A 12,067-nucleotide genomic window follows, 5' to 3' on the forward strand; every position below is an offset into this window, starting at 1 on the left:
TTGGGTGAGTCACTCCCTTCCTCATTCCCACCATACTTCATGAGCACTTTTGCCTGTGATAGGAAATGAGCCAGGTCTTGCTTTGGCTTTGAACATGCATCTGGAGACAAGGGATGGGAGAACCCTCGGATCTTAAATTCTATGAATTCCTATTAACCATGGAATTTGGGTGGTTAGAAAATGAGATGGGGAATTGTGGTTTTTTGTTTGTTTGTTTTTGTTTTTGAGGGAGAGCGCAAGTGAATGAGGGGCAGAGAGAGGAAGAGAGAGAGAGAAGTGGGGTTCACCCGGGGCTCGTGTTTGACCCAAAGTGGGGCTTGTGTTCTTACCCAAAGCAGGGCTCACGCTCACCTGAAGCGGGACTCGCGCTCACCCGATATGGGGCTTGAAATCACAGACTGTGAGATCATGACCTGAGCTGAAGTCAGATGCTTAAGGACTGAGCCAGCCAAGCACCCCGTGTATTTTAAAATCTAGAATAAAGAGCTGTATGACTCTCCTATCATTAGGATAACCCACTGCTTCTCAAAAATAAATTGTATGTTCGGCAATCTGAGGGTTTTGTTAAAATGCAGATTCTGCTTCCGTAGGCTTGAGCTGGGGCCTGATGGTATGTTTTCTAATAAGATGCTGATGATCTTAGTAGATGGTGATGCTGATTAGAAGGTGATGCTGATGCTGCTGGTCCAAGGACTAGTCTTGGAGTAGCAAAGGTCTTACCAGTGTTTTTTTTTTTTTTTTTTAATCTTTATTTATTTTTAAGAGACAGAGCGTGGGCAGGGGAGGGGCAGAGAGAGAGGGAGACACAAAATCAGAAGCAGGCTCCAGACTCTGAGCTGTCAACCCAGAGCCCCATGTGGGGCCCGAACTCACGGACGGTGAGATCATGACCCGAGCCCGAGTGGGACCCTCAACCCGACTAAGCCACCGGGGCACCCCATCCATATTGTGATTAATGAAGATCCCTTAAGGCTGCACCCTGCAGGCCCTCCCCATATGCTTGCCCAGTAGCTGCTTCTGGCATTTTCTTCGTTTGTCTTAGGAAATTTACTTTTGATTAATTAAGTGAGCAACAGGGTCAAACAAGTCATTGCAGAGACTCTCCGTGAATCGGAAGCGAGGGGCAGCAGAAGAGCTGAAAGAAAGAGCTTCGGGTCTGCAGTGTGAAAATCTGACTTTGGGTCTTGGCTCTTGCGCCGCGCCATTGATCCGGGACAAGTCACTGCGCCGCTCTGAATTCCTGGTCCTCTGGAGGGTGGCCTGGTGATAAAATCCTCTCCCGCACACTGCTGTGCTGCGCTGCAAATGAGAGAGGCCTGTGGGCTCTCCCTGTGAACCGCACAGCTCCGTGTCCCTGTCCCACTGCTGTGCCCACGGTGACAGGTGTTCTTGTGGGCCTATCCTTGCTCGGGTCGTTGCTGAACTTGGGGCCGCGGCCGGGGATTTCACTGGTGAGAAAGAAATGAACTGACAGATTATCTTTTTTTCTCCCCACCCCCCCACCCCCTCTGCACCACAGCGATTGAAACGCAAAGCACGAGCTCCGAGGAACTGGTCCCCAGCCCTCCGTCTCCGCTTCCTCCCCCTCGTGTGTACAAACCCTGCTTCGTCTGCCAGGACAAATCATCCGGGTACCACTATGGGGTCAGCGCCTGCGAGGGCTGCAAGGTGAGTACCCACAGGCCTCTGCGCCCAGTGTGCGCTCACTCTCCACGTGCTCGGGGTGGGGGCGTGACCTGCTTGGCTCCAGAAACAGGCTGCTTTGCCCTGGGCAATGTCACCCCCAGTGTGGCGCGCTGTGTTTATTTGATGGTTTCATTCCTTCCTTGTGTCTCATGAGTTGAAAATTCAGAAACTCCTGCAAATGACTGACTGGGGCCAAATGTTCTAGGGCCCTTAAAATAACATAACAGGTCTTTGCAGGTAACCAGAGCTTTTTGAAGGAGTCCAGAAAAGCATCACCCCGTTTCTCTTTAGAACATGCCGTCTGCTGTCTTTGTAGTTTTATTTTATTTTTAAATATGACTGACAGTCCACTAAATCAACTTGCTCAGAATCCAAGGTTAGAAATTGGGATTTATCTTCTGGCTGTTTCCTCAGCCCTGTGGCCTTTGAGTTACAGTTTGATTTTCGGCCTGTAGGGACTTGCTACTGTGTGTGTGTCATAAATTCAGGAGAGCTGGATTTAAAATTCCAGCCTACCGAGTAGGGGAGGCTGAACATGTGTCAGAGAGGATATGGCTGCTTTGAATCAAGTTAGACAATCGCTATGGAGTCCAACAGTCTTAATTGAATGAAAGAGCTTATTTTTTTTTTTTTGAGAGAGAGAGAGAGAGAAAAGAAACAAAGAATGACTTCATAGGCAAATCCAACTCATCCACAGGCCATTTTTCAAAGGAACTATGGCTGTCTCGAGCTGGCCCTTCCCCCGATATACAGCTTCTTTATGTTCTCTAGGATGGTTGGTCAGATCCGTTCTTCATATGTCTACATTGGATGATACGTTGTAATTATAAACACGTTGGAATAATATGACAGGTGCTCCCATCGGGTGCTTGGTGGCATTTTGTACTTGGCTTGTCAGAGTTAGTTATTATTTCTGTTTGTACTGGGTAGGCCCTGTCGTGTAACAAACCATCCTATAGCTGAATGAATGGCTTAAAACAACAAGCTTTTATTTGGCTTATGGTTCTGTGGGTCAGCCCTGCAGGCCAGGTTCCTCTGGGTGGTTCATCTGCTCCCAGCTATGCTCCACTGTGCGTTCCTGGTCAGCTGCAGGTTCCCCAGTTGGCTGTTCTTCTGGGGGTTGTCGAAGGCTCCTGTTGGCTGGGAACTTTGGTCTTTCCCCCATGTGGTCTCTCATGCCTGTAGGGCTAGTACTGGCTTATTTGCACAGGCAGGATTCTGGAAGGACACTCAGGGTCTCCAGAGGCCTAGGCTCAGATGTGACATGCTGTCACTTGTGACACATTCTGTTGGTCAAAGTAAGTCGTAAGGCCAGTGATGCTCAGCTGGTAGGAACATAAACTCAACTTTCTTTCTTTTTTAGCATTTACTCATTTTTGAGAGACAGAGAGCATGAGTGGGGGAGGGGCAGAGAGGGAGAGAGAGAGAGAGAGAGAGAGAGAGAGAGAGAGAGACAGAATCCAAAGCAGGCTTCAGGCTCTGAGCCGTCAGCACAGAGCTCAACTTGGGGCTCCAACTCATGGACCGGGAGATCATGACCTGAGCTGAAGTCAGACGCTTAACCGACTGAGCCACCCAGGTACCCAATGTAAACTCAACTTTCTAAGGCAAGAAGCTGGAAGGTCACGTTATTAGAGGCAGGAATACAGGGTAAGGAGAAATGGAGTCAGGTTTGCATGCAGTCTACCGCCCTGAATGCCTTATTGTCTGTGACACAAAATGGATAGGGGCCCTAGCTTTCCTGCACAGTAGCTCACACACAGTGTGGCATATAGTGGGTGCTTAAAGACCTCGGTTGAACAAACACATAAATGTCACTCAGCCCCTGAAAGAAATTATGTGAGGTTTCCCTTCTTTTCAAGTCCTTTGAAAAAACATGTATCGTTTTACTGAGTGAGGCTAGTTGCGGGGAACCCACGGAAGACCTAGGAACATCTCTCTACCTCTGGCATTGTGTTGGTTGCTTTAAAGGCGTGTCCTTTCCTCCAGTAGCTTCGGATAAGGTGGTCAGGCAAGTTCACACAGCAGCCAGTTGGCAGCTGGGTGAAAAGTGAAACATTTGCGCGTCCAGTGGTCGCTTTTATTGTTGGTTGCTAGCTGACCCCGCTTCGCCTTGTCCTGAGATTTGGGACATCTGTGGCAGAACACCAGTTCACTCTGTCCACTGGTTTGGCAATATGTAAATAAACCCTTTCCTAACGACCGTTTGAAAGTTAGAAGGCACTCCTTTATTTAAAAAAAAAAAAATGTTAAGTCATGTCCTGTCCAGAAATCTGAATGCGGTATGTTGTAACCCAGCTTACCTGCTCCCGTTATGTCCTGGGAAAAGAAATGATCCAGCGTCTGTCTTCCCCAGCAGATTTCAGGCCCTACGCATTAAACTCTTTCACAATCCGCACGGTACACGCTGTTTTCATCAGCTCTTAGTCAGCTAATTCCCCAACCTCTTGTCGTAATTTTGGATTCTGACTCTTTTTAGGAAAAACCCCAACAAAAACAAAACCCGGACCAGCGCAGGCAACTTTGATAAACTTGGTTCCGCTGTACAGAGTGCTGTTATGGCACAGCTTTTTCACAGAGTGAAAGCCCAAGAAGGCTGGGCAGCCACTCGTTGAATTTGAGGGGATTTGCCTGGTGGGTTTTGTCGAGCTCTGAAAACGCGGGCTGCCTTTCCCCTAGGTTGTCGAGAAAGACTGTGTTTTGGGGCGCCTGCGTGGCTCAGTCGGTTAAGCGGCCGACTTCGCTCAGGTCGTGATCTCGCGGTCCGTGAGTTCGAGCCCCGCGTCGGGCTCTGTGCTGACAGCTCAGAGCCTGGAGCCTGTTTCAGATTCTGTGTCTCCCTCTCTCTGACCCTCCCCTGTTCATGCTCTGTCTCAAAAGTAAATAAACGTGAAAAAAAATTAAAAAAAAAAAAAAAAAAGAAAGAAAGATTGTGTTTTGGCTCCCTGGGACAACGAATGTTGTGCTAAAATTCACCGAACTGAAAAGCGTAAGTCGAAAGTATAGTGTACAGCCAAAGGAGAAGAAATAATGATTAAGACAAAATTAAAGATAACAGTCATCATTTTTAAAAGCCACTAAACTAAAGTTCATTGTATACAAAAAATAGAAAATTTAAACCACCATAGGTCTACCCTGGGAGAAAACCTGTGTTAAGTCTATGTTTTTATGAGGACGTGCGTGTTGTTTTGTTTTTTATAAAAATAGAATTTTATGTTGTATGCTGGCTTTAATCTGCTTTTTAAATTTAATAGTCTTTCATGGCCAAAATTTAAACAACTGCCTAGTGTTTAGGGTTATAACATTAATGTGGTAATTTATGGCTGTATCGTAATGTCTTTTTTTTTTTTAATTTTTTTTTCAACGTTTATTTATTTTTGGGACAGAGAGAGACAGAGCACGAACGGGGGAGGGGCAGAGAGAGAGGGAGACACAGAATCAGAAACAGGCTCCAGGCTCTGAGCCATCAGCCCAGAGCCCGACGCGGGGCTCGAACTCCCGGACCGCGAGATCGTGACCTGGCTGAAGTCGGACGCTTAACCGACTGCGCCACCCAGGCGCCCCATGTATCGTAATGTCTTTAACGAATTCCCTGTTGTTCAGTTAAGGTGTTGGCAGTTTTCTCTCTATTATAAATAATAACGTATAGCCTTGAGGTATATCTGTGATCATTTTTTTTAGGATAAATTAGTAGGCTTGGAATTTCTAGGTCATTGGCTTCGTACATTTTTAAGGCTTTTGATACAAATTGCCAAAATGCCCTCTAAAAGAGGCCTATCAATTTAATATCTGTGAGTCTGTTAAAAGTTAATCGTATTAGAGACTATCTATTAGGAATCTCTCCCAATGTGATGATAAGGTAATGAATCAAGAAACAACTTCTGTCCTGGAATTCTGCCTACATTTAATTAGGTTGTTTATAAGGGGCCCCATGCATGTTATCATTTGGAGCTACGAGCAGATATACCAGGGTCCCTGATCGACCGATAAGGGCTGGCCCATTTTTTGGCTAGAGATCAAAGATGACTGTTCCGGGTTGGGAGCCTCTGCTCTAAAATAGGACTCCCTAACAGAACCGAATTTATGTCTGGAAGAAGTAATGCCCACGGTGGCTTCAGCCTGTCATGACCAGGACGACCTTACTGACTCTTGTTTGGGGAAGAGAACCTTCTTTCTTCTTAGGGAATAGGTGGCAGTCTCAGACTCAGAATTTAATGAATGGGTTGCAGTCGACCTCTGGGAATGGCCAGTGACCACTGTGTTGACACAGCATCACTATGGCAACATAACCACTAGATGCACCATAGGGATGTCCCGTTCAGGGAATTTCCAGCTGAGCAATGACAGGTTTTTTGCAAGGGACAAAGAGGACATAAAGTGAACATGTGGTGTGGCCAAAAAGGGTAAGCAATGTAAAGTGATAAAGTTGATTTTCATGTGCCTTCAAGAAACCGTCTGATTGCTCATAGCTAGAATTTATGCATAATTTTGGCCTTCATCATATTTTATATTGATTATGGAGTTGAGAGTGAGAATACCAGTTAGGCTGATATAAATACTATAAATGTAAATACTAACTAGGTATTTGAATCCTAGTTAGTCTACTTGATAGCTTTGTGACCTTGGGCAAGCATCTTTAATTGTCTGCGTCTCTCTCTTCTCATAGGGAAAAATGGAGGTAATAATACTGTCTAGTTCATGATATTGTTGGGAGTATAAAATGAGTGACCATAAAGCAAACAGTATCTGGCCCATGGGAAGTGGCCGGTACACTCAATTATGGTTTGTGTTGTCATTAACTTAATAACTTTCACACAGTGATGTAGCATCAGTTATACTCTTAGTATTCTTTCTTGTAATGTTCTTTCAGCCTTTCTCCATTTCTTTATACCAAAAATAAACACCGCCTTTTTCTTTCAAGACTCAGGTTAAGACCCAACCACTCCTTAGAACCTACCCTGATTATTCCAGTACAGGGGTTGGCAAGTCGTTTCCGTAAGGAGTCAGATAGTAAATATTTTAGGCTTTGAAGGCCATCTGGTCTCTGTCACAGCCACTCAGCTCTGTCGCGGTAGTATGAAAGGAGCCATAGACAATACGTCAGAGAATGGCCATTGATATGTTTCAATCAAACTTTATTTATAAAAATAAGCAATGGACCACATTTGGCCCTTGGACCTAGTTTCTGGGCCTTTGCTAAATACGTGGTGATATGTTCTTTCTCACAATTTGTAAAAGTCAAAGGCTGGTGGTCCAAAGGACTCATGCCAAAGGTGCCAGGCCAGTTGTTTCTGGTGGACTGTAGGCCCGGGAATGTGGTGCTTCCTTCCCACTTCCTTCAGGAATATTGTTGAACAGAAGTTCATGTCAATTGCCCAGGGCTCCATGATGGGAGCTTCAAGACCTCCGCCTCTCTCTCTCTCTCCCTTTCTCTCTCTCTCTCTCTCTCTCTGTTTTTACTGTAACCCCTCATTCCCACTCAGCTCCCACTTCTTCGCAGTTTCCTTATAAGTGAGCTGCTTCCAGAAACACCTAGCATCTTACTTTGGAGAGGTTTATGGGATGTATTTTATGAGCTGCTGTATTAGTAAGCTTTTCTTGCTTATAACCCACGTGCTTGTTGGCTGAACAGTAGACATGTATTATTTGTCACAATTCTGTGCAGGTTTTCTTGTCTTGGTTCAGGTGGTCTAGGTGGCCTCACATGACAGAGTCCTTGGCAGAACGACTGGATCCTCTTCCTGTGTTACCACTCCTCATCCATTAGCCTAGTCTGGATTTGTTCACATGGTGGTGGATGGGTTCCCCATCATAAGAGAGGACAAGCACCAGTGAGCAAACTTCTGGCTGCATCACACTTGCTAACGTCCTATTGGTCAAACAAGTTCCATGGTCAAACCTCAGCCTGAGGGATAGAGAAATAGACTGCACCTTTGAAGAGGAAAAGTGGCCAAGTCACCTTGCAAAACGGGGGAGTATATTAGAGCTGGAATTTCACTGTATATGGTCTTTTTTTTTTTTTTTTTTTTTTCCCTGAGAGAGCACGACCGTGAGCAAGGGAGCATGCCAGAGACAGAGAGAGAGACAGAGGAGAGAATCTTATGCAGGTTCCATGCTCAGCATGGAGAGTTCAATCCCGCGACCCTGAGATCATGACCTGAGCCAAAATCAAGAGTTGGACGCTCAACTGATTGAGCCACCCGGGCACCTACCGTCTTCCATTAACTCCTGATTTCATGTGTTAAGTCTCTTCTCACAACTGTATTCACCATTCCATCATCTTTTAGCAGATAATTATTGAACTAAGTTTCAGGGCGTAGGCCATACCCTGGAGATACAACAGTAAATGCAAGAGAGATGGTCCTCCTGGAACTTCTTGTCTCACACAAATGATGAACAGATGATAAACAATCCAAAGTTGGAAGAAAAGGAACAGGATGGTCTGGTAAATAATAGTGGAGGGATACCTGATTTATTCAGGAGTGAGGGGAGATCTTATGGTTGGAAGGAACCAACTGTGTAACAGGGGAAAGCATTTTAGATCAAAACTGACTCTAGGGCAATTTCTTCTTTCTTTGCTGTATCTGTTACCTTCTCTCGGCCTTAATACATTTGTGAAATTCTAATTCACAAGTATGAACCCAACCCTACACCAAATATTAAGGTAAAACAGAGTTATTGTACTCATTTCTTATTAGGATGGCTTATGCGGTGTGGGTATTTGTAAGTCGAGGGGTGGGTAGGGGGAGGAGAAAACTGGCCTGTTGAATACCTTCTCTATACCAGGCATTGGGGCGTTTGATACGCTTGTTTCGTTTAATTCTCACAAGAGCACTGTAGGGAGTAGGCTTAAAGATGCCCATTTTACAGATGAGAAAACTGAGGTTCAGAGAGGTAAAGGAACTTGGTTAAGGTCACACAGCTTGTCTTTTTGAAGGCTGGGATTGAAATCTTATGCCTGTTGGAAAGCACCCCGCTGCTTTAGCTGCAGGGAAACAGCAGGTAGGAAGCGATGGTAGGTTATGTTCTACAGTGGGGGTTTCATGGGGTAACAAATTAAAAGCAGGTGGGAGAATACTTAAAAAGAAAAACAACCCTACTGGATCAATCATTTCATAAAAGAAATGGCATTTTTACAACAAAAAGCAAAAAAAGGAAGAGCTTACAAGGCCGGCTTTCCCAAGAAGGGCCGGTTAACAGACAGGACCCACCCTCGGGCACGCTCCCAGATGGTGTTGTGTCCTTGTTCTCTGCTTTGCCCTTGATGAGTGGAAACTTCCCATCCACAAGCTAGCGTTTGGGAGCCACTGTCCAGCCCCCATGGGGAGCCCCTGGGTGCCGCCATGATGGTGAGCCTTCCCCACAAGGGCACAGAGGAAATGCTTGCTTAAGGTCACGCTGGTAGCCTTCTATTTAAAGCAGCCTTTGGGAGTTTAAACTGCACTAGCCCCCTCAGTCCCTCAGGGCTAATTTTGTCCATTTTCTCATCTGCCTTTGTTTTCCTTGCCTCTGAAGAAGGGAGGCCCTCATCTCCACGACAGTGTTCGGCCAATGGGCTGTTTTTCCCTGGCAGACAGCAAGTAATATGTTCTGTCACAAAAAGTTTTGCAATCAGGAAGATGGATGTCTGCACTTAATTTTAGAACTTCTATTAAATACTATAAATGTGCTTAGTGATTTTATTTGACTGAGGCCACTTAAAACGACATTGTTTTTTTGTTTTTAATTGGCATGGATAAACACGAGCGGTATGCTCTGTTTGGAGAACATTTCTGGCTTTGCCACACTGATCTTTGCTTCTGTTCAGAGGCCTCCCACAGCATTGGGCCCCAAGAACAACGTACCATGCTAAAGGCAATAGCTAAAACTGAATTATGAAGCTCGCCATCGATTTCATTAAGTTTTCGAACCCTACAAAGTCGGTCCCCTCATAGACCCAAAGAGCCATTCGTATTCAAATCGGCCAGTAATGGAGAATTGACTTATTCTGCCATTAATCAGACACCTATTTAACACTTTCTGCGACAAGGCTTAGGTACAGAAAGGAAAGGTTTTATGTATTTTGTTCCCAAAGTTGTATCCCAGTGTGTATAAAGTACGTAGAGAGGTGCTTGTTGAATAATAAGGGCATGGTAAATATTTATGGCCTGAGTGGATAGACAAACAGTGCGTGTACCATGTTCTTTGACCCTTAGGGGGCTTGATGAGCACAGAGGTTGGGCCTCACATCCCTCTGACACATTCAGGGAAGGCTGTAGACAAGAGACGATTTTGTAGATGTGTTAGCATTTTCCAGATGGGGAAGAGGAGAGGAGTGTCTACGGCAAAAGTTGAAAGCAAAGGAACTTGGAATAGCCTATGAAGAATTAGGTGGAAAAATGGAAACATATTCATTCCGTCGACACTGGTTTTGCTTTGTCCTGTGCAGGCATCTGGGGATCAGCCAGGCATTAAAGACGCTCCAGAAGACTCATTACATATCATGTCTTCTCCAGAATCCCCCAGCTAGATCTCCCTCTTTTACATTTTTTATTGTTCTCCTTTGTAGCCCTTACTGGGACTGTAATGAAGTTATTATTTATGGAAGCATTGGTTTGATACCCTCTTCTTCTTTCAGACTATAAGCTCCAGGAGGGCTGGGACTGGTCTTGGTGCCCAGCACAGTGCTCTTCACATAGTAGGGCTTCGGTGCATGAGTGATTTTTTTTTATCACAAATTACTTGTAATTATACAGTAATTGATACAGTAATAAATAACATAATCAAGCAGGTATAATTCTGTGGTAATGCACGTATAATTTTATACGTCCTATCTAATATCATAATTGCATCTCATTATATAGGGTTTGTAACGATGCCTTAATGAAACGCTTATAAATTTTATAAACAGGAAAAGGCCTTTTATGGCCAAAGTGCAGCTCATTTTCTTAGTAATTTCTGCCTTCCACCTCAGAGTTAACCCTTCTCTTCCATACTGTCTTCAAGCAGACTCTTAAGGGCTAGTACCTGTAATGATATACTCAGGAACACTGTGGGCTCTTAGTGCTTTAATGTAAATAAAAATCTCAACATCTAGAAATCTACTTCCGTGTCTAGAAACATTAAGAGAGCTGAAATGGCAATCTGGCTTTTCCTAGTAATAGATCCTACTGAAGGAGAAAACACATTTTTTTCTTCTGGATAAATGTTATTCTAAATTGAGAAATCATTTTGGGTTGAAAAGGCAGAGAAGTCTTTTTTTTTTTTTTTTTCCTGGTGTATGAATAAACAGGAAGTGGAGGGCGAATTTTGAATTAGCTTGCAACCCTGTATTTTTTTTTCTCATGTTGGCTTGGTGAAAACAGTCGATTTAATTTGGTGGTTTTAAATGGTTTATGCATTTTCTAATCATTAGAAGTTCAGAAATGCTTGTTGAAATGGTTACTTTGCTTGCTGTTTAAAAATATCTGGAACACTTTCGTTTGCTGTTTTTATTAAACAAACTAATGGTCTGCCATTTTTGGTAGAGGTTTCACCACTGTCACATACTAGAGAAGCAATTCCCAATGTTGATAGTTAGCCTGTTGATTTGAAAATGGCTCACCTCCCAGTGATGTCTCAAGTGCCCGTTTCATGTTTTGGTCAATTAAAAAAAATTAATCAAAAATCAACACTCTTTTTTCTGATTTTAAGCCAATGAGGGATGAGAAGCAAAAGAAGTTGCTTTGACAAAATTTCTAGAGACCGTCTTCTAAAAATGAATGGTGACGATGTATTACAATTACACCAAACAAAAACAAAAGTGTATTTTTGTCAGAGAAATAAAAGAATATTTTCAGGGTTTCCTGAGAGTAATATAAACTATGACTGAAAATCATTTCCGTATAAATCAAATTTGTACCATCATCAGTGGTGATTTAGTTACTTTCGGGAGATGAGTGTTATGGCCTTTTTTCTTTCTAAAGCTTTTACCAGAGAGGTTAAATAGAGAGCTTTCAATTCTATATTTCCTTCTCCTGGGTGAACTCTTGGAAAAAAGTAATAAGAAGGAAATTGGCAAGGGCATCCTGTTTTCGCAGCCCCTTTATTTCTCTTCATGAGGGCAAGGCTGTGAGCCCCTAGTCTTTCTCCCTCTGTGTGGTTGCCTCTCTTCCCACCTGCAGACCTGTGTAAGAGCACAGAAACGGTGAAAATATCTTACACTGATATTGCCTCTTAGTTTCTAAAGCACGCTCACATATGGAATTAAATTAGGCTGAGCTTAGCTGCGGTACAAAACAAAACCAGAAACACTCCAAAATGTGCAAAATCTTGTCCAGAGTTTTTTCTTTTGCACATGTCAGTTCAAGGCATGTATTCCTGGTTGGTATCGTCTCTCTTCTGTACAGGGATTAGGAAGTCT

General features: G+C 44.0%; 1 protein-coding gene across 12 annotated transcripts in view; it reads left to right on the forward strand.

Moving 5' to 3' along the window:
* RARB (retinoic acid receptor beta) overlaps positions 1-12,067 on the forward strand; it is a 747,871-nt gene that overhangs the window by 603,871 nt on the left and 131,933 nt on the right. For all 12 annotated transcript variants that reach the window (XR_008298027.1, XM_053221534.1, XM_027040933.2 and 9 more), the window contains one exon: positions 1,520-1,668. Coding sequence is in view for 6 of the 12 variants with exons in the window: in XM_053221534.1 (XP_053077509.1) it covers positions 1,520-1,668 (149 nt within the window). In the remaining 6 variants the exon portion in view is untranslated. The remainder of the gene's footprint in view (positions 1-1,519; positions 1,669-12,067) is intronic.

The sequence above is a fragment of the Acinonyx jubatus genome, chromosome C2 (genome assembly GCF_027475565.1).
Source record: "Acinonyx jubatus isolate Ajub_Pintada_27869175 chromosome C2, VMU_Ajub_asm_v1.0, whole genome shotgun sequence".
Classification (NCBI taxonomy): domain Eukaryota; kingdom Metazoa; phylum Chordata; class Mammalia; order Carnivora; family Felidae; genus Acinonyx; species Acinonyx jubatus.